The 22,869-nt window shown below is 46.2% G+C and overlaps 1 protein-coding gene across 1 annotated transcript; it reads left to right on the plus strand.

Moving 5' to 3' along the window:
- Positions 1-284: 284 nt before the first annotated feature.
- Positions 285-21,622, plus strand: Tbc1d20 (TBC1 domain family member 20). Its single transcript, XM_055617994.1, has 8 exons — positions 285-464; positions 7,964-8,149; positions 10,889-10,969; positions 15,344-15,530; positions 15,687-15,788; positions 18,115-18,256; positions 18,926-19,113; positions 19,339-21,622. The coding sequence occupies exons 1-8, from the start codon at positions 398-400 to the stop codon at positions 19,592-19,594; spliced, it is 1,209 nt and encodes a 402-aa protein (XP_055473969.1). The 5' UTR covers positions 285-397; the 3' UTR covers positions 19,595-21,622.
- Positions 21,623-22,869: the final 1,247 nt, after the last annotated feature.

Below are 22,869 nucleotides of genomic sequence, written 5' to 3' on the forward strand. Positions count from 1 at the left end.
CGTCACCGGAGGTAAAGTCCTCGGCAAGCGAAAGTCCGCGCATAACCGTGGATCTGGCAGTGAGATCCGGCCTCGTGAGTTCAGTATTTTATTTTCATAACTATTTCACGACTAAAAGCAAAAAGCACTGCCAAAGCAGGCTACTGCAAGCACGCACGTACCGGACGCCCAGCCTCTGCGCCGGCGCTCTCTGCGGTCAAACCGCATGCGCGCGCCCCAGCCCCGCCCACCCTAGGGCTCGGGTCACGTGGGGGCGTGGCCGTCTGCGCGCCTGCGCGCCGCGGGCCGACGGCGACCAGCCTGCCCGCGGCCGAGCTGGGCTTTGCGACCGCGGTGGGAGCCGCGCCTCAGGCTCCGCCGCCAGCCGGGGCTCGGGCTGGGGCCCGGGCCCCCGGGGATGGCCCTCCGGCCCACACAGGGCGACGGCTCCGCCGGCCGCTGGGACCGCGGCTCGGGGAAAGCAGGTACGGAGGGCGGCGGGCTGGGGCGACGAGCGAGGGCCGCACGGCGGCCGGGCCCTGAGGGGGGCGGCGGCGGCGGCGGATGAGGAGCCGGGCCTTGGCCGGGGCACCGCCTGCCACGTCCGCAGAGCCGGCCGCCTGCGCGGGGCGGCTGCCGGAGCTCCGGCCTCCGCTCTGCGCTCGTGACCCCAAAATTCCCCTCTGCACGCGCACACACAAACTCACGGAAAGTCACCCCTGTCCAATTCCAGAAGGTCCCGTCGGTGAGCCCTTCATCCCACACTCACTCCCTGCTCAGCTACTTTCTGGCCCTTTCCGGGGCCACCTATGTTAGTGTTCGGTTGTGCATAAAGCAGTGCTGTTTTCCGCACTCCTTCAGTCTAAACCATTTCTGTGAAATCTTGGTTTTGTTGTGCACGTGTTCTGGGATACGTTTTCCGTATGGTGACTGCTTGTTGGTGAAAATTCCCGTGCCAGGTGAGCTAATCCGAAGGCGCTGTCCTCTGACAGGTGGTGCGCATGTTAGAACCGACCCTGTTATCCCACCCACATGTTTGGATGACGCTCCTGGATTCCATCTCTTGTTTCTTCAGCTCGTTTTCTGTTATTTCTCTTTCCTCATTTGATACTGGCCGCAATTGAGGTTCGGCCTGTGAGCTACTACTTTCTTGGCTCTTCGGTATTTGAAACAGCCTTTGCCGGTGTCTGTGTGACATCTGCCCTTATGACTTAATAGCCAGTGTCCCAAGTGATATGGGTCTTGTGACCTTTTGCAGTGCAGCTGTGTCTTGCTTGCAAAACTTTGGGTGTTCCAGCTTGTCTGGATGGAAAGGGAATTCAAAGGATCATTCTTAGTTTAGCTTGCTTTTAAATATATTGGAAAAATGGTGACCAGATTGCTAATTCTAGGAGCCCTCCTTTGTAGAATTTATGGCAGAATTGGTTTGCTCGTTTTTCTCCATTTTTCAGTAAAGTATTCTTTTTTCTTTTCTTTTCTTTTCTTTTCTTTTTTTTTTTTAAGGGGGCAGGAAGTGCTGGAAGATGGATCGGTTATCCCGAACTATATGGCTAGGGCCCTTTTACAGTTACTTTCAGACAGGATCTTGATAATTTACCCTGGAACTTACCATCTCCCTGCTTCAGTCCATTTTTACTTTAGTACTTAGTGAATTCCTTCTAGATCAGTTATGTTTTTGTTTTCTGTTTTGTTTTTTATTTGTTTGTTTTTCTAGACATGGTTTCTCTGTGTAGCCTTAGCTGTCCTGGACTCACTTTGTAGACCATGCTGGCCTCGAACTCATAGATATCTAACTGCCTCTGCCTCCCAGAGTGCTGGGATTAACAGGTGTGTGCCACCACACCTGGCTTTGGTTGTTTTATAGAAATAAATTAGTACTATCAAAGGCACAGGGCACTTGGGCTTATGTGTTTATTTGGTTGGTTTTTGTCAACACAGGGTTTCTCTGTGTAGCCCTGGCTATCTTTGAACTTGCTCTGCAGACAAGGCTGGCCTCTGTCGCATAGATCCTCCTGCCTCTGCCTCACAAGTGCTATATTTTTGTGGTTCACTATCCATGTCTTATACAAACATGATGCTCAGACAGACATACTTTTTTTTTTTTCCTTTTTCTTTTTTGGGTTCTCAAGACAGGGTCTCACTCTGTAGCCCTTGGTGTCCTTGAACTCACTCTGTAGACCAGGCTGGCCTTTATCTCAGAGATTCCCCTGCCTCTTCATGCAACACCACCACCACTACCCAGCCCTTTATTTATTTTACTGTTTCTTTTGAGATCAAGTCTCATGGAGCCCAGGTTGGCCTTCAACTTATTGTGTAACAGAGAGTGGCCTTGTGTGTAGGTTCTGCGTCCACTTCCCTGGTGTTAGGCACAGTTGTGCACTGCCACACCTGTTAGTGCTATTATTTTTCTTGGCTGTGTTGTTCAGTATATGTGCTGTGGAAGCAAGCACAGTGATTTTTGGTTTGGTTGGTTGGTTGGTTTTTGGAAACAGGGTCTCAATATGTAGTTTTGACTGGCCTGGAGCTCTATATGTAGACCAGATTGGCCTCAAGAAAGCTTTACAGTTTTAAACAGTCTCCAAAGTTTTTACAGCTTAACAGTCTTTAAATAGAAGTTAGATTGGATTTTAAAATGCTAACATTTCCCCAGAACCCCCTCACACACACACACACACACACACACACACACACACACACACAAAGCAAAATAATATTCCTATAAATGTTAGCACTGCCTGGGCATAGTAGCCCACACCTTCAATCCCAGTACTCAGGAAGGCAGATAGATCTCTGTGAGTTTGAGGCCAGCCTAGTCTACATAGAGAGTTTAAGCTAAACAGTGAGATCCTGTCGCAAAAATAAAATGAGTAGGGGCTAGGGCTATAGCTCAGTAGTCAGTTACTTGTTCATGTAACGTGAGGCCTATGGTTTATTCTCCAGTACCAGGGAGGGAGAAGAAAAAAATCTGCTTCAGTTGCCTTTATTAAAATAAGCATGTTAGGGCCAGGGATTTAGCACACACTTACCTGCAAAGTACAAGGCCTTAGTCTCCAGCCCCAGTGCCATGAAAAGAAATTACTGGAGAGTAGGCCAAAGTCGTGCCATTATCATTTCTTTCTCTTCGACTGAGTCAATTACTTTTCAGGCATCTAGAACTTATTTATAGACATTGTAATATTTTGTAAAAGACCTAGGATGATCATTTATTTTATCATGGAGATGATAGCCAAGTCCATGTCCACAGAGATTTGGAAGCTATCAGCTTTGGAGTATGTCATGCATCACTCCTCTAAGTGAAGCAGTTAGAATTTACCTTAAAGTAAAATGGATAGTGGACATGCATTTTAATCTTTTCCTGAATACCCCAGCAGTAACTATGACTTTCCTTTAGTAGGAGAAATAGGATGTTTGTGCATTAGTTGTTCAGTGGTGACCCTGATGCTCTGTTGTGTAGGCTGACCATTGGCCTCACTGTGTAGTTCTCTCACTTGTTTTCTCTTTCTGAATCACAATGATACACTGTACATTAGGCCCAGGAAAGTATGTGTAAGGTGGCATATGTAGGAATGACGTTCTCATCTACCACTAAGCTTTAAGCTTGTGAGTGAGTGTGGAGGTCAGAGGACAACATCCATGAGTCAGTTCTCTTGCCACCTTGTGAGATCTGGTGATAAAACCTGGGTCATCTGGCTTGTATGCCCTGCCAACCCTACCTACTGGCAGGTAAGTCTAAGGAAGGCAGAATCCAAGAGGCCAGACAGCACTCCAAATCCAATTTGAATACACTCCTCAGAGAAGCACCCTGAGCTGTAAGGAAAGCCAGAAAAATCTACAGAATTGTACAGAATTCTGTAGTGAGCCACACAGCAGTGTGGTAAAAAGTAATGCCACCTTACTACTGGGCATTTTTTTCCCAGAAGAGCAGAAACTAAGTAAGCTAAGTAATTTATTCTACTACATACATACTTCTTGAGTTCTACAGACTCAAAATCAAGAGGCTTGGCCAGGCTCAGTGGGCACTTCTTTAATCCCAGCACTCAGGAGGCAGAGACAGACAGAACTAGTTGAGGCCAGCGAGGACTAATGAGACCCAGGACTAATGAGTCTCAAAAACAACAGCCAGGTATGGTGTCTCATGCCTTTGACCTCAGGACTTAGAAGGCAGGATTCAAGGCCAACCTGGTCTACAGAGCAAGTTCCAGGACAGTCAGAACTACATAGAGAGACCCTGTCTTGTAAAACAAAAACAAACAATAACAACAAAAAGCTGACAAGTATGTGGTTTGGTTCAGAGTTAACTCATGACTGTGTCTTTGCCCAGATCTCATGGGAATACAGGAAACTGCAAACTGTTCTTTTCCAACATTGCTGAATAGCTTATTGGGAATGGGCAGAAATGAGGGTTTGTTTTGTTTTTGTTTTTTGTTTTTTCCATATTCTTGGCGAAGGGTCAACAAAACTTGGAAATGGCAGCTTCCCACAGGCAGTATTTGGGACTGCCACATCAGGGCTCTTCCATGTTGTATGTGGAAGTTGCAAGGGCACTTACTCACTGCAGAAGTCTCACATGGCACATCTACTGTGCTCGTTAGAGACTAACAGTTCCTGCTCAGTTTCCTGCTCAGCCTGCTGCTGAGGGCATGAAGCATACGTAGCTCCCATGGTAGGTAGGATACTTGTGTAGTATGTATAGGCCCAGAGTTCATTTTTAGAGCAAGAAAAAAAATTTTTTTTTCTTACTCTTCTTAATCCTCTTGGAAAGCATGCAGCCTTATTTTCAAAGGACATAGCTCTGCAGAGAAAGCCCACACTGCCTGCAGGAAGAACCCAGCCTGAAGGTTAGGTACCCCCACTGCAGTCCTAACTTCCTTCTGTTCTCTCTGCCTGATCCTTCCTGTTTCTTGGCCGTGGTGGTTTGCTTACATGACAACCCACTCTTTCCTCTACCAGGAATGCTTTGCCTTCCAAACACTCTTCCATGTGGCAAACTTTTCACAGGATTTCAAAATCAATTTCTGCCAAAAAAAGACTCGTTAACTTAGAAATAGTCTTTTCCCTGGGTCTTCTTCACCCTTCAGGGTTCTCAAATACCCTGTGTACTAATTATGTCTCTTCCTGCTGTAAGTGTCTCAGGAGTTGCAAAGGAGTCATTGTTCATCCTTTACCTCAGTGCTTAGTATAGACTCTTTGCATGATGGACCACCAGCTGGATGGGAGGTAGGAAGGCAGGCACAGCTGAGGCCAGAGCTTGACACCTCAGAAACTTTTGTCTGGGGAGGTCCTTTACTGAGAAAAGAGCCTGAATTTTTTATTTCTAGGTAAAGCAGCCATTTAATTTAACAGCCAACCTGAGCCAGTCTTGAGAGTAAAGAGAACAGTTTGAATTTACTCTGAGCAGTTATGGTCACAGGTTAGACTTATCCTGGTAAGACCTCAGACACTGGTCACCCTCTGTGTTACTAGGGAGTATAACAACAGTCTAGCAAGAGAACAGCTTTACCCAGGCCCAAAAATCACTTGTTACTTTCCTGGCTGACCTCCAATTGCATGTGACTCCAAAGCTCTGCTTGTGTGGCCCATATGTCATAGCTTACACAGGTTGATCACCAGGACTATTAACAACTCCAGTTTATGTGAGTAATGTCACCTTTGTCATGAACACATTGTCTCAGAATAGGACATTACTGCAGTTATCTGACCATTACCTCCTCCAGAGCCTAATATACCATGTAATGTTGTCACTCAAGTCTTAACCTACCTTCTTTTGATGGCGTCCGACTTACATTAACCCTGGTGTCTAGTATCTAGTAGCTGTTCTGTAGATGTGTGTGTGCATATGTAGCCTGGCCGTTCTTGGCCTTACTGTAGACATGCTTTCTTGATAATTATAATGTACTACCTTGTGACATTTGGTGCTTATATGTTGAAATTCTTGTAATTTCTGTTTTCTCAATGGTGCAGGTATCCATAAAATCTAACAAGTGTCATCTGCAGTACCTAAAAGTAGATGGTCTGCTTGAGAACCAAGAGGCTGACTCCTATTGAAATGGGAGAGTTAGGACAGATGGCCGCCTCAGATGCTCATCCTGTTTTCTAAAAAAACTCTACGTTTGAGGCAGAAGCAGGCAGATAGCTGTGTGTTTGAGGCCAGTCTAGTCTACATGGCAAATTCCAGGCCAACCTAGAGTACACTGAGATCCCGTCTTTAAAAAAAGTTGAGCTGAGTATGATGGCATATGCCCTTAATCCTAGAACTTGTAAGGCAAGCAAATAGGCAGATCTCTTGAGTTCAAAGCCAGCCTGGTCTACACAGTGAGTTCCAGGACAGCCAGGGCTACACAGAGAAACCCTGTCTCAAAGAACCCTTCCCCCCACATACACACATATGCTGCCCATAGCCTCCCACCAAATAAAAAGTAATTTTTCTTTTGTTTTGTTTTTTGAAATAAGATCTTATGGCCTTGAACATGCTTTGTAGAAGAGAGAGAGGCTGGTAGTCTGCCTCCCAAGTGCTGGAAATAAAGGCATGCTCCATTATGGCTGGCTTCTACAAGAATAATTTCAGTATTATAAACTGGCTGTAAATAAGTCTCTTGCATATGAATGTGAGCTGCTTTGTGGCTGGGATGTAGCTTAGTTGGTAGAGTGCTAGGAAGCCTTGGGTTCAGTCCACTGCACTGCATAAAATCAGGCATGGTAGCACAGGCCCCTAATCAAAGCACTTGGGCGGCAGAGGCAGGAGGACCAAAAGTTCATGGTCTCATTCTTAGCTACATGGAGAGCAAAAGACTGGGGCTGGAAAGATGGTTCAGGAGTTAAGAGCACTTAATGTTCACACAGAAGTCAAAATTCAGTACCCAGCTTACACATTGCTGCTCACGACCACCTTAACTCCATTTTGGGGGATCTGAAACTTTTTTTTCTGGCTCCACTAGCCCCAGGTTTTCGATAGACAAAACACAAATATACAGAAAAGAAAAATAAATAAGTCTTTTAAAATGTATTTTTTAAAAATCTGTAAGATGCTTAATATACCACTTTCTGATCACCTATGCCGAATGGGACTTTAAAAAAGATTTATTTATTTTTATTTTATGTGTATGTGTATGAGTGTTTGCCTGCATATATGTATGTATGCTTGGTGTTTGCAAAGGTCAGAAGATGATATTGGATCCCCTGGGTTTAAAGTTGCAGGTAGTTGTGAGCCACCTGGTGTGGGTGCTGGGAACTAAACCTGGACCCTCTGGAATGCATTGTGCAGGTTTAACTGCTGAGCCATCTCTCCAGCACTGAATGTGGCTTTTGGGAAACAGTTGACTTGCATAGAATGTCACAGCCTCTAACTACCAGACACAGTAGAAATCCATACTCCTTCGACATTTGACTTTTGTAAATATCTCCCTCCTGCAATTCTGGTATTTTACTAGTTATGTTATTGTGAGGCTAGAGACTTGCATAAGGTTTTGTTATTAAATATAGTGTTAAGGATGCCTCACATCAAGTACACTCAACAAGTACTCAGCTACCAGGACTCATTCCCCAAGCCCAGTACTGAGTTTCGAATTATTTTTTTTTTCAATATAAACAATTTTTTTTTTTTCAGTGCTAGGGGTTGAGCCAGGATATCTAGTATGGTAGGGAGGCCCTTTACCACTGTACTCCCCAGCCCATGCAAAATACTTTATGTTGAGATATCTATGCTCTGTGAAGTTGAACAGAAAAAAACATTGACAGTAGCTGCTAGATATACCGGGCACATACTGAATATTTCCTAAAACATGTAATTCCTTGTTATTTACCTGGCATGTGGCCATTGTGTTTTACACAGCTTGTGCTGAATATGTGTAGATTATGTAAGAAGCAAGATGAAGACCAGGGCTGTCTAAGAGAAGATACCTCAGACCAAGTTAGGAGAGAGAGAGACTAAGCAAAAAAACTGCCAAGTGTGCTTCATCCTCTCCATGTACACTGTTTTTTTCTCCAGACTTTAATGCCAAAAGGAAAAAGAAGATGAAGGAGATACACCAGGCTCTGAACAGTGATCCTACAGATGTGGCCACCCTCCGACGAATGGCTATCAGTGAGGGCGGGCTCCTGACTGATGAGATCAGGTGCCAGGTATGGCCCAAGCTCCTCTATGTCAACACGGATGAGCCACCGCCTGCGTCAAGTAAGAGAGCAGAGTCCTGGAGTGGGGAGCTTCGACCAGGGATTGAAATATCATTTAGATGGAAGAGTTTGTTAAAAATGTCTATCTTAGCTGGGTCTGGTGGTGCATGCCTTTAATCCCTGTACTCAGGGAGGCTGAGGCAGTTGGATTGCTGTGAGTTCCAAGGCAGCTTGGTCTACAAATTGAGTTCAGGACAGCCAAGGCTACACAGAGAAACCCTGTCTCATAAAAACAAACAAAAAAGCAAACAACAACAACAACAACAAAAAAAGCCCATTCTCTGGGGCTGGGAAGATGGCTCAGCAGTTAGGAACACTTGTTACTCTTGCAGAGGACCTGAGTTCAGTTCCTGGCTCACATGTGGTGGCTTACAACTATCTGTAACTCCAGTTCCAGGAAATTCAATGTCCTCTTCTGTCTTCCAAGAGCACTAGAGAGAGAAGTCTAAGATTCCTTGGTGTTCCTGAACTCTTTAATTCTGCTAGAAGCTGTTACATAACTACTCTGTAAGCCATGTAGTGAAGGGAGTTCTGGAACAGCCCTTGAGAAAAGTGCTGCAGAACAGCAGCTCCGCTGCCCGCCCTGCCACCTCCGCTTTCCCGCTCCTGAGGCATTTGGGAATGTGCTGCGTGTGCTGGGGCTTCTCTCGTTCATTTGGCAAATCTTGGTGCTCCTGGTGTGTTCCACATACTGGATGTGATTAAATGACTCATGTGCTTAAAGTTTGATGATGGGGTGCCAAGTAGATGCTGGGTTGCCAGTTGTTATGATTATTATGAGTGTTTGAAACTGGCTGCCTCAGAGCAGTGGGATTTGTGTCAGAGGGGAGTTGGGTGCTTTGTCCTTCGATGTCATTCTTTTCTTACATTCTAAACTTCCCCTGTCTGATACTAAGATGAAGAAAGTGTGTGTGTGCGCGCGCGCGCGCGCGCGCGTGCGTGTGCGTGTGTGCACTAACTGTGGGTACATAAGTCTTGAACAGGTTCCTCTGATAGCTTTCTGTGTGGGTTATGAAGAAAATCAACACACAGCACTTGGCTTGGGATGAGGGAAATACATGTTTGTATCTGTAAGCCCTCTCTCCAGCCCAGTTGATAAGCGCATTGCCTAGCATGCAAAAGGTTCAATCATAGCAGTGTATAAAACTAGTTGTGATGGCACATGCCTGTAATCATAGGACTGATGTGGTACAGGAGAATCAAGAGTTTAAGGTTACACCTTTAATCCCGCACCTGGGAGGCAGAGACAGGCAGGTGGATCTCTGAATTTGAGGCCAGCTTGGTCTTCAGAGTGAGTTCTAGGACAGCCAGGGCTACACAGAGAAACCCTGGCTCAAAAACAAAACAAAACAGTAAAAGAGTTCAAGGTCAGGGCTGGAGTGGTAAGAGCACTGCCTGCTCATCCAGGTTCCGCTCTCAGCGCTCACGTGGCAGCTAACAACTGTATGTGTAACTCCACTTCCAGTTCCAGAGGTTCTGAGTCCCTCTTCTGCTTCCTTGGGCAGTGCATGTATGCAGTGTACAGAAATTAACAAAACATCATGCACGTGATAATTTTTTGGTTTTGTTTTGTGAGATAGAGTTTCACTGAGTATTCCTAGCTGTCCTGGAACTCGCTCTGTAGATCAGGCTGCCTCTGAACTCAGAGTGATCCACCTGCCTCTGCCTCCCAAGTGCTGGAATTAAAGGCTTTCACCACCACTGCCAGCCCAAAAGTAAATCTTTAAAAAAAAAAAAAAAATGGAGAGAGAGGGCTCAAGGTCATCCCCAGTGTGTGATATTAGGGTGTGGGGGGTTATACCTAGTTTAACAGTGCAGTGTGATGTTTGATGGCATTTAGCAGTTTCACTCCAGAGCCACTCCCATGCTCATGTCCTCAGCTGCTCAAGGGCCTATATGTAGAGCCTCAGCGCTTGAATGCTGAGCACATACTGTGTCACATTCCTGAGTCTACTCCTTCCTCATGGTAACCTGAGAGGTACATATGGACAAGGACAAGCTCATTTCACAGACGGTGGGCAGTTCTTGTGAGGACAGTGGCAGTATATGGTTTCCCAAATCTCTTGACCTTTTGCCCCTCCCCCATCCTTCCTCACATTGCTCAAGACAGTCTCTTTCCTCCGTGCTCATCAGACTTATAAGAAACAGCTGTGTTTAAAGTAGAGCTTACTTGTCAAATGTATCTTAATTGGTTTTTCTGTTCTGTTTTGTTTTTAGTGGCAGTGGGAATCAAATCCATGGCCATGGGCTAGGCACGCACTCTAGCACTGAGCTGTGTCCCTGCCCCCCCCCCCCTTTGATTACTTCCTGTCCTTTGTTTCCCATTCTCTTCTTAAATTTTTATTTTGGGATGGGGTCTCGCTGGGTAGCCTCGGTTGGCTTCGGAATTGAGGCAATCCTTTTGCCAGTCTTTTAAGGGCAAGGATTGCAAGTGTGTGCCAGCTCTGCACCTGACTGAGGAGCTGGTGTTCGACGTGTACATGGCACTTGCATCCAGGTGTTCTATCTTAGGTCACATTCTTCTGAGGAAAAGGCTGCTTGATTTGGGTGTGTTTGAAGTCTCGCTATCATTCCAGAATGTAGTGTCTATTGCTGTTTTCTCGCTTTGACTTGCTGGGCATCAAGCTTGCTAGGTTAGCTCTCTATGACTGAGCTGTATCAGCAGCCCAAGGAGAATCTACTCCTTATCTGGCTTTGCAGACCTCTTTGCAATGACACCATGTTCCTCTTCCTCTAATAGGAAAGGATCTGCGACACATGAGCAAGGACTACCAGCAAGTGCTGCTGGACGTCAGGCGGTCTCTTCGGCGCTTCCCTCCGGGTGAGCAGATCTCCTGACTTGGCATATCTGGAAAGAGGTTTTCTGTCCCTTTGCACTTACCTTCTTGTGTTAGTACTTGCCAAGATTGGGAGTTTTCTTCCTAGCAACCAGAGACACACATGCAGAACCCTGCTCTCAGTCACTCAAGTGGGTGCCCTCACTGTGGATTCCTGTGTCCCAAGGGGTGGCAAGTGAGAGAAGGGCTTGCATCCTCATCTGCTCCTGTGTACTGGAGGGACTTTGTAGGGATTGTCAGGGCCAGGGATTGACTTTAGAGAGCAGGTTGGTTTGGAATTATATCCTAATGGGAACTATTACTGTCTTCATTGGTGAGTGTTACCTTACATGTGGGTCCATTGGGATGAGGGAGCCTTTTCCTGCATGTCCATAGAGTATGTTTCTGAAATTGCCTCTTGCTTTCCAGGATAAGGAAAAATGACTATGCTTTCTGTTTTCATGATGGAGGGAACTGAATAGCAAACCTCTTCTGTATAAGCTAGCTTTCTTCCCCTTGTTACTTTATCTTGACTTTTGAAGAGTTATGGTAGCCTCAAACTCTCTTGCCACACCAGTTGAAGCAAGCTCTGGTTGGAACATATGTGTTATAGGCATTCTGCCCTACTTGGATCTTTGCTTTCTGGGGAGGCTTGTGAGGCTCCCACAGGCTGGTAGCCAAGTCAGTCTGGATAGGATACAACATACACCATGACCCAGTCTGCTTTTCCTACCTTGTTGGTCCACTTGAGGTGATGTATGGCAAGTGTCACCCTGTTTTCCTCTGCATCCTTTACTTGTGTTGCTCCTTGAACTCACAGAGATCCACCTGCCTCTGCTACCTGAGTTCCATGATTAAAGGTATGCACCACCATGACAGGGCAAAACTAAATCCAGACAGAGAGAGCACACGAGCACTATAGGAAATCCTTGATGCCTTTATGTCACCAAGCCTATGGTGATCATCCTGCATGCTGGATCCTCCTTGACATTTTAAACTGTTTTCATTCATGTCCTCTGATCTAGCCTGACCAATCATAAGCCAGAAATTCAAACGGGACCTAGTTCTTTCCTCTCACTGCTTTCATGGTTTCACTTAGTTATTGGTTTGCTTTGTTTTTTAATAAATTTCTCTTTCCAGTGCGCCTCTTTGAAAAGGTGGAATTAATATGGACAAGGATAACCTTTGCTTTTGCCTTGAACCTTCATTGTTCAACTTCATGTAGGCCCTTACATGTAGGCCCTTGATGTTTTCTCTCACAATACCTACTTTTAACTGAAAGCTAAGAGCATAAGAAAGCTGTGTTTGGTGACATTCTTCTAAAATATTTCATGAGACGAAGGCTTGACATCTTCCACCTCCCCTAAGCGCTCAGTCATTTTCATTTACAATTCAGACTTCAAACTCAAAATTGTCCCGCCCCACAGGACTCAGTTATTCGTGGGGGCGAAGGGGGTCAATCCTGAAAAAGATGGGGGAGAGAGAGAAAGGACACAAGCAGACAGTTGCCGGTCAAGTGTCAGCTTTATTGAACTTTGGTGTTTCTTTTAAAACGTGGTTTTGGCAGGGTGGGGGAGAGGGGCGAGAAAGGGAAGTAGTAGTGGAAAAATACCAAGACCCTTGGTGGGAAGTTCCCAAGGCTAAGAAGGTGGGTTAAAGAGTTACAAGGCCCGAAGATAACATCGGTGGTCACGGATGTGTCCCAAAGCAAACAGTTTCGGGAACAATGGGTCGTAAGAAGCTATGGCCTGCTGGCGCCCGGTGCTTATCTGGCAGGTCAGGCCCTTAGGAAGGGTCCCAGGGCTTTGTTCCCAACATCTCCTCCCCTGTTGTCTTTTAAAAGAGGAGGGGGAGGCCTCTTAGGACTCTCAGCGATTTTATAAACAGTTTGGGAATTTTATAGGTCCAGGGACTCACGTTTACAAAGGTTCGGTGACTCAGGTCTCACAATCGTAGGCAGACCTAGGCCATTTCTGGTGCAATGGGAAGAATCCCTCAGAGTGCAAGGCCCTAGGTATATTAGCTGTCTTGATTATGTGAGAAAAATTATTTGTCACGAACGGCACAAACGGGGTCTGAGTCTGTTAGAAGAGTGGTGCTGGACCCTTACCCGTCATTGGATCGGCCTCCTCTGGGCGAGGTCGTCCTGTCTTAGGTGGGCCGAGACTTATCCACTCGTTCCGTCTCTGACTTGCCAGACCACTCACTTTGTGGTAGTGTAACGTGTTTGTTTTCCGATAGGACCTATTTATTGCTTGGTTTTTAAGCAATTATATAAAACGAGCCAATCATTGCGCCAATTAATGAGAGTCAAAAAAAGCCCAGGTCTAACTGGAAGAGCGGCCCCAGAACTTCCATCTCGGGCCAGGAGATACTAGGGTGGAGAAATCAAGGGGGTGGGAAGCTGGGGCATCAGGTGGAAGTTCCACGGCAGATTCTTCTTCCCCAGCCAGGCGATGGTAGTGGACTCCAACGGGCTTGATTGCGGAGCTTACCTGGTTCTTAACAAAGTTTGAGAGACAATTAAAGGCCCAAGGGCCAAAAGAGAGAAGCAAAAGGATACCTACAAAAGGTCCTAGCAGACTGGGAAGCAGAGTGGTTAGCCATGGGGATGTGGAAAACCAATTTTGATACCAGGACTCTTGTATCTCTCTGTTCCATTTTCATTCCTCCAAACTGGAGCGAACCTTATCGATACTGCCTTGCACTAAACCTGTTTTGTCAGTGTAAAAGCAGCATTCTTCCTTGAGCGCAGCGCACAAAATTAACATCATTGCCCATGGACCCTCCCAGATATCAGGCAGTTCAGCCTTCCAGTGTATACTGACCTGTTGCACGTCATCCTTGTGAAAACCTTTAAGCAGGCCATCTATCATCAGCTGTCAATTTTCCACAGGGCCACATGTGCATGACAGTCAGTGTGTAGCTCCTGAGCACATTTGTTTATTTTTCACATGTTGTTTTCAGACTGTCTTAAGACTGCTGAGCAGTAAAGGTCACCTGCTTCTCAGTGAGTGTTTCTCCAATCCATACAGTAACAAGAGTTGGCATTTTCTGGGTTGATTTTTAGTGGAGGAATTGGAACAGATTATGACAGCCTTCCATCCTAAAACAACTTCATGTTTGGGTGCTGTGATTTTTAACTCCTTTAACAGCCTTGAGGTTCCAGTTCACTTTCAGATCTCGGATGCCTTCTAGATGCAGAATTTGAACTGTCCAGCCTTTTCACCTTTGGGTGTCTTGATCTTGGTACATGGACTAAGCATGACCTTCTCCTCTTTGAGCTCTGGCTTTACATAGAACAGGTTCATAATTCTTGACCAAAACAGATTCACCAAAAACAACAACAACAACAACAACAAAAAAAAAAACCCAGATTCACCAAAGAGCCACACCACCGTGACTTACATGCCCTGTACTCCAGAGGGGTCTCAGTAGGGTGCCCCTGCTTCCAGTTGCAGCTGTGAATTGAAACCATCTTAGAATATTGGCTTTGGCTTAGAGAAGAATACAGCAGTTTTAATTTTCATATAACTCCTCACATAATTTTATTCCAAGAAGAAGGGAAAAGAAGTCTCTAGATACTCATCTCCTTATAGATTCATATGTTGCCACATTAATTGCCTATTCTTTCTTTCGATATGTATTGGAATTTTATTTCTGAACTATTTGAGATAAACAGCCATCACAGTTCCCTTTTGTCCAAAATATGTAATCCATACAGTAGTTCATCTTTTACCATTTATCCTATTGTTTTTATCAGAAAAGAAAACAGGTCCTCTGTTTGTTTGTTTGTTTGTTTGTTTGTTTTAAAACAGGGCTTCTTGATGTAGCCTTGGCTGTCCTGGACTCACTTTGTAGACCAGGCTGGCCTCAAACTCACAGAGATCTGCTGACTTCTGCCTCCCAGAGTGCTGGGATTACAGGCGTGCGCCCCCATTCCCTGGCCATGAGTCCTCTTTTGAACCTCCTTTACTGTCAACAGTTCCTTTGTGTACATGGCAGATGAGTTACTCTATCACTTTCTGCTTATGTTGGTTTTGTGTATGTTTGCTCATGAAGTTCAGGGTCATGTCTGTGATACTGGTGACAGGAGATTCACTGATGTGTAGAGCTTGTGGCGAGCATGACATCTAGGAGGCATGTGCTATTCTTTCCCCATGACTGGCCATGCTAACTAAGATTTTCCCAGGGCCCTACTGTGTGGCTTCTATGCTGGGTGCCATCAGCACTATGTACATTTTGCAAGGCATTGCCAGCTTGTTTGTAATTCATTGTCTGTCACTGGACACTTTTCTCTGAAAAGCATTGCCAGCATTGCTAGCCTAGACTCCTATCACTAGGCTCCTTGCCAGTGCAGATGCTCCTTCTCTTCTCAGGCATGCCAGATGAGCAGAGAGAAGGGCTCCAGGAAGAGCTGATCGACATCATCCTCCTCATCTTGGACCGCAACCCTCAGCTCCACTACTACCAGGGCTACCATGACATTGTGGTCACTTTTCTGCTGGTAGTGGGCGAGAAGCTGGCAACATCCCTGGTAGAAAAATTGTCTACTCATCACCTCAGGTACCTGTGCATCTGGTCTCATACCAGGATGGGGATCACTTACCCCAGCCTCCTAGGATAGTCAGATGGCTGAATAGTTTGAGCCCACTCCATTCACCAGCCCTAAGCTGAATGCTGGACCTGACCAAGTGTGTTGACTGGATTGTCTTCCCATAGGGATTTCATGGATCCCACAATGGACAACACTAAGCACATCCTAAATTATCTGATGCCCATCATTGATCAAGTGAACCCGGAACTCCACGACTTCATGCAGAGGTGAGTCTACATTTGTGTATATACAAGATCCATATGGCAGCCCTGAACCTTGCTCTTTTGGCTTACTCTTTTTCAGAAACCTAGCATGTAAGGGATAACAGCTCAAGGCTTAAGGAACTCATATCTAGTAGGTATGTCATAAATTCTTAGAAGAGTAAGGAGAAGCTACATGTGGTGTCATGTGCCTATAACGAAGCACTTGGAAGGTAGGGACAGGAATATCAAGAATTCAAGGCCAGGGGATGGAGAGATGGTCCAGTGGTTAGGAGCCCTTGTTACTCCTGAAGAGGACCAGAATTCAGTTTCCAACACCTACACCTGTGACTGCCTGTAACTCCAGCTCCTTGGAATCCAACTTTTAGTTTCTGTAGACACTTACATGCACATAGTAACACACAGACACGCATACATACACAGAAAAGTAAAGTATTTTCACTTGAGTTTTTAATTTTTATTTATTTTTTTAAAGATGTATTTATTTATTATTTATACAGTATTCTGCCTGCGTGTACCTGCAGTCCACAAGAGGGCACCAGATCTTGTTATAGATGGTCATGAGCCACCATGTGGTTGGTGGGAATAGAACTCAGGACCTTTTGAAGAACAGCCAGCACTCTTAACCTCTGAGCCATCTCTCCAGCCCCTTATTTTTATTTTTTGAGACAGGATGTCACTATGTAGTCTTGACCACACTGGAACTCATATAAAGATCTTCTGTTTCCTAAGTGCTGGGATTAAAGGCATGTGCCACCATGACCTTTGGTAAAAATAAATATTTACAAAATAATACAAAGAATTCTATGCCATCCTTGGTTATATAATGAGTTTGAAGCCAATCTGAGACACATGAAAACCTGTATTTAAGTCAAACAAACAAACAAAAAAAGGGCAGTGGTGGTATACTTCAGTGACAGAGGCAGGCAGATCTCTGAGTTTGAGGCCAGCCTGGGTTACATACTGAGTTCCATGCTAGTCAAGGCTGCATAGTGAAACCCTGTCTCAAACAAACAATAACAACAAAAAATTTAAAGTAAAAGCAAACAAAATGGCTTAGAGGTTAAAAGTGCTTTCTGCTCTTGCAGAGGACTTAGGTTCAGCTCACAGCACCCATATCAGGTATCTCACAACTTTTTTTTTCTTTTTTTTTTGTTTTGTTTTGTTTTTTTGAGACAGGGTTTCTCTGTATAGCCTTGGTTGCCCTGGAACTCAGTCTGTAGACCAGGCTGGCCTCAAACTCACAAGGATCCACCTGCCTCTGCCTCCAGAGTGCTAGGATTAAAGGTGTGCACTACCTGGCTTCATGGTTTTGGTGTTTTGTTTTGTTTTGTTTTTTGATTTGCAACTCTTCTTAACTGTAGTTCCAGGGAGTTCAACACCCTCTGGCCTGTGCAAGTACCTGGGTAGTACACACAGCCACACACATACATAAAGATAATAAATAAATCTTTTTTAAAGATTACATTCATGTGTATGTGTGTTTTGCCTGGACATATATGTAAGTGGATTGCCTCCATGCCTGGTGCTCAAGAAGGAAACTAAAGTGTAATTGAGAGCAGGGGCTCCTTGTTCTGGATGGAGGTCTGTTATGCATTAGAAGAACACCCAGTCCCTCTGATGAGGGAGCAGCCTTACCAGGCCACAGAGGAAGACAATGCAGCCAGTCTTGATGAGACCTAATAGGCTAGGGTCAGATGGCAGGGGAGAGGACCTCCCCTATCACTGGACTCGGGGAGTGGCATAGGGGGAGAAGAGGGAGGGAATAAGAGAGGGGACTACAGCTGGGATACAAAGTGAATAAACCGTAAATAACATTAAAAAGAAAAATGAAGAAGAGCACCCAGGAAGATGAGACACTGGGATACCTTTGCTGCCATGTGCTGTTTGTTTTTCCTGGTGCTGGGATTGAACCCAGGACCTTTTCCATGCTAGGCAAGTGCTCTACCAATGAGTTCCTTCCCTGGCCATTGTGCTTTTTCTGTTTGTTTTGTTGTTTCAGGTTTTGAGACAGGGTTTCTCTATGTATTCCTGGCTGCCCTGGAACTTGCTCTGTAGACTAGGCCGGCATTGAACTCAGAGATCTGCCTGCCTCTGCCTCCCCACCCCTTTCTGGGAGTGAAGGTCTGGGCCACCACTGCCTGGCTTTGTTGTACATTTTTAAGAATTTAGTTTTTTAAGAAGATGCTGAGTTCCTAGGTAGCATAATTTCCCAAGAGGCATATTTTACAAATACGTCTTCCTCAACAGCTCTTGAGAACAAAGAAGGCTCAGAGAAAGGGAAGGGATGAGCTGGCAGGTCACCTAACATCTGGATTTCCTTTGCTCCTAGTGCTGAGGTGGGGACCATCTTTGCCCTCAGCTGGCTTATCACCTGGTTTGGGCACGTCCTGATGGACTTCAGGCACGTTGTGAGGTTATACGACTTCTTCCTGGCCTGCCACCCGCTCATGCCCATTTACTTTGCAGCTGTGGTAGGTACACACTGGGAGGCAGTGACTAGTTCACTGTTACCTGTCCAACTTGATCAGTATTCTTGGGCTGGTGGCCCATTTCCCTGTCTGAGAAGTGTTAGGAAATGTTGGTTAAGCAACTGTTCTCACTTTGAGACTTCCAACCCTTTTAAACACCAGAGTGTCAGTTGACTGTCAATCACTACTGACACTCCTGGAACTACAGCTAGGAGACATCATATGGGCACAGCTGACAGTTCAGTGTGCCTGCCAGTGCCAGGCTTCAGGAGGGAGAGGCAGGCCTGGTGTTAGGCTTAAAACAGGAGTGTTTGGTGGAAGAGTGTGGGGCTTGTGCCCAAGAGGGCTGTGTGGAGAGTGGGCCTTCAGCAGCTGTGAACATGAGCACTACTGACATGTTCTGAGGATGTCTGAAAGAAGCAAAATGTGACCTTTTTCTTCTTCCTAAAGGAATGTCAGGTTGTTTCAAGACTTAGGGGAACACCTGAGCAACTGTTCTGGGAGGACTTAATAGATTTGGGCGATCTTTCACATTATAGGTGGAGTGGGATACAGATTTTGCCAAACCTTTGGGGTGAGTGCTGTCTGTTACTAAGACTTTCTGTGTATAAAGAAAAGCAAGTGTCCAGGACCTGTGCCTCTGGTATCTGATTCAAAGCCTACCTTCGCCAGATCGTGCTATACCGGGAGCAGGAAGTCCTGGACTGTGACTGTGACATGGCCTCTGTCCACCACCTGTTGTCCCAGATCCCCCAGGACCTGCCCTATGAGACGCTCATCAGCAGAGCAGGAGACCTCTTTGTGCAGTTTCCCCCTTCTGAACTTGCAAGGGAGGCGGCTGCTCAGCAGGAAGCTGAGAGGTGAGGTGGGCGAGATGCTGCTGCAGCTGGGCAGTTGGAAACCAGATCGGCCCTTGATGGTTGGTCATCTTGTCTAAAGGGTATGGGGTTCCACATTGCAGCAGATTCTGTGCTGCAGGCCATGTCAGTCTTTACCAGAAGCTCATTCTGAGTGAGCAGTGGCCTGGTCTGCAGCAGGCCACTCAGTGTTTTCTGCCCCTCTCTACCTTTTGCCTCCTTCCACAGAACGGCAGCTTCTACTTTCAAAGACTTTGAGCTGGCATCAGCCCAGCAGAGGCCAGATATGGTGCTGCGGCAGAGGTTTCGGGGACTTCTGAGGCCTGAGGCTCGAACAAAAGATGTCCTGACCAAGCCAAGGACCAACCGCTTTGTGAAGCTGGCAGTGATGGGACTAACAGTGGCACTTGGAGCAGCAGCACTAGCAGTGGTGAAGAGTGCCCTGGAGTGGGCCCCTAAGTTCCAGCTGCAGCTGTTCCCCTAAATTCAGCTCAAGGAGCTCTTCCTCACCCAGTGCCCCAAGCTTCCCCATTTCCAGAAAGAGGGTGGAATTGCTGTGATTAAAGGGTTTCTGTCAGGGGTGTCCTGTCTGCCACCCTTGGCAGCTTGTCTTTTGGCTTTGGTGGCTAGTGGCAGAGCTAGCCACCTGATACTGGGCTTGGTGGACCTGCTTGCTGTCTGCACCTCTCCCCCTATTGGAAGTGGCTCTGGAGCACCCGGCTACCCAACTCACTGCCTAGAAGAAAGTTGGGCCCAGAGATGCCCTCCTTACAGCACCATGTGTTCTGTGATCTTAGCGTAGGCAGGGGCTGCTGAACAAAGTCCAGCCTTGGAATGAAAGCAAGGGGAGAAAGCACTAGCCTAGGAACCAGCTGGGTCCTCCTAAAATCGGCTTCATTAGTGGTCAGAATCAGAGGAAGACATGAGCTGTTCTAGTTAAATTTTATGATCCCAGCCTAGATTTTTGTGTGCAGAGGAATGTTAATCATCTGGACAGTGTTGCCCGTGTCTCCCTGTTTTCTTTACAGGCCATGACATTACCTACAAAGAGATTTTTAATTCTATTTTTATGATTGTATACCACACCTAACATAGCAAGTAATCTCATTTTTAAAGTTACTTATGTGTGTGTGCAGGTGCCCACAGAGGCCAGAGGCGGACTTTTTCCTGGAGCCTGGTGTGGGTCCTGGGATCTGGATACCAGTCCTCTGGTGAAGCAGAAGCAGAAAGCGCTCTTAACTGCTGAGCCTCTCTCTAGCCTCTTTGATAGCTCCTTCATGGAGAAGCTAGCAGAGTGATGAGCTTCTCCTGGTTTAGCATTTACTTATTTTTGGAGGGAGCCCAGGGCCTTACACAAGCGAAGCAGGTGTTCTGCCACTGAGCTGCCCCAGCCTTTTTTAGTAGTTCTTCTTTTTGAGACAGGGTCTACCAGAGTTACCCAGGCTGGCCTTGAACTTTTGATCCTTCTGCGTCAGCTCCCGATTATCTGGGATGACAGGATTGCACCTGTGATATGCTCCCTGCTCAATTTAGCCAAAGTTGCTTTGTGAACAGCCCCATATCCCACAGTGCCACTTCCTGTCCCACTTTCCTTATTTTCCACTAATTACCCACCTTGGCCTGTCCTTTCGTTGATCTCCTCAGCTGCTGGTCTCAGGCTGGGAATATCCTTGGAAACTTGCCAGTATGTAGACAGGGTTTGGCAGGAACCCCACACTACCAGCCCCACTTACCCCTGGGCTCCTCCAGGAGAGGTGCATGGGATTCATGGGATCACTCGGTCTTCCTAGGATGGCTTTGTTAAAAGTGAAGCCAGGTGTGTTTTATAGTAACTGGCTTGAAAACAAAAGTGCCTTTTGCTGCTTTAGAGTGTGTAGTGGGAAGCATCTGTGCGCTTCCAGTTTCCTCATCTTTCCTGGGCACTCTTCTCCAGTCCTGCCATGTCCAGACCCCACGTGTGTCTCCTGCCCATCCCTTTGTCCCCTGTGCCTACTGTATGCAGTGGGACACTGCATGCCAGGCAGCCACAAAGCCAGAGCACATACGAGGTGTCCAGGCTGAGTTACACAAAGCACTTTAATCAAGTCAAGCTGGAGTGGTAAGTCCTCTGCACAGCTCTGCCTGGGGTGAGTGATTCACCGGGATTAATTCAAGACAAAGAATTTTCCCAGGATCCAGTGATAAGGTGACAAATACTGTCAGTATTTGTCAGGAATACAAACAGGAACTTTTCATCTATGCCTCTATAGCCTGCTTGAAGAGCTGTGGAAGTGTGCTGGCTGAGGGAAGGGGCATGGGCCCAGGGTCCAAGCCACAATTCTGCATCCAAGCAAGCAGGTGGCACTGACTTGTGCTGAGCTGAAGAGAGTCCATAATAGGACTCCCCTGCCACTGAGAAGAAACGTTGTCAACTTACCTTCAGGTATTTACTTAATCTGTAAAAAAAAAAAAAAAAAAGTAGATGTTTTGTACAGAGCCCTGTATGAAATAAACACCCTTAAGTGGTTCCTAATCAGTTGTCCTTGTACCACCTCTGCTGACCTGGAAATGGGCCTACTCTAAGGTTCTCATCAACTTCTACCCTGGGCCCAGCTGGGGCCTGAGCCTGTCAGCACAGTGACCATTTCCAGTTTCGTTTCGCATACAGGTGTAATTGGTTTAGGGCAAAAGTCCTGCCTCAAGCAACTGGCAAAGGTTAAGCTAACTACTTCCCTGGCTTGATACACAGCTTAGACACAAGTGGTGAGAAGCAGTCAGGACTTGGAACAAAGGGCCAGTGACCTCAAATCACATCTGGGGTACAGATGTGAGAAAAAAATTAGGAAAAGTCACATAATGAATTCTTTCAATGTGTCACTTGGCACTAACCCAGCTTCCCACTATGGCTTCAGCGCTTCCATGTGCTGACTTCTCCATGGGGCAGGAGAAATCATCACACTCTGGAACAGGTCTTTCTTCTGGGCAGGGCCTGTCTGCCAACAACTTTTCAGGAAAAGAGCTAGGTTGGGTAGGCAGACATGTGATTAACATTCTTAAGCAGAGGCAAGGAGACTGACCCCAAATCAAGGCTAAGAGGCCAGGCTTCTGTCCCTTAATCCCTTTGTGGGTGCAAGTAAGGATTTTTAGCAAAGGTGTTTTGATTTTTTTTTTTTTTAAGATTTTATTTTCGGTTATATGTATGTGTAAGCTGTCCTCAGAAGTCAGAAGGTGGGATCATCTGGAGTTACACAGGTGTTGGACACTGAGCTGGGTCCTCTTGAAGAGCCTTACATGTTCAGCCACTGAACAGTCTCTCAGCCCTAGCAAAGATGCTTCCCAAGTACCAGGCATACATGAGTGTGGCCCCCACACTGCAGCTGCTTGCAGGCACCATCACAGCTAGGTGACAGGTACAGGACATGCCTAGTGTGCTCTGGACTTTCTTGCTTTGCAGGCCTTCAATTCAGAAGGCCAACACTGAACCTAACTGAGCCTGTTGTGGAAGGCACACCAGCTCATCACACCTAGTTTCTATCTATCTATCTACTGAGGAATACCTGACAGTTGCTTCACTCAGCTTCTAGCCTAGCTGTTCTCAACCTGTGGGTTGTGACCCCTTTGGCTAAGCCTCTATACCCCAAACTATTTACATTATGATTCATAACAGCAAAATTACATTTAGGAAGTAGCAACAAACATAATTTTATGGATGGGGGCCACCACATGAGGAACTGTATTAGGAACAGCATTAGGAAGGTTGAGATCCACTGGTCTATAGCC

The sequence above is a fragment of the Psammomys obesus genome, unplaced genomic scaffold (genome assembly GCF_907164565.1).
Source record: "Psammomys obesus unplaced genomic scaffold, mPsaObe1.curated_primary_1811, whole genome shotgun sequence".
Taxonomy (NCBI): Eukaryota; Metazoa; Chordata; class Mammalia; order Rodentia; family Muridae; genus Psammomys; species Psammomys obesus.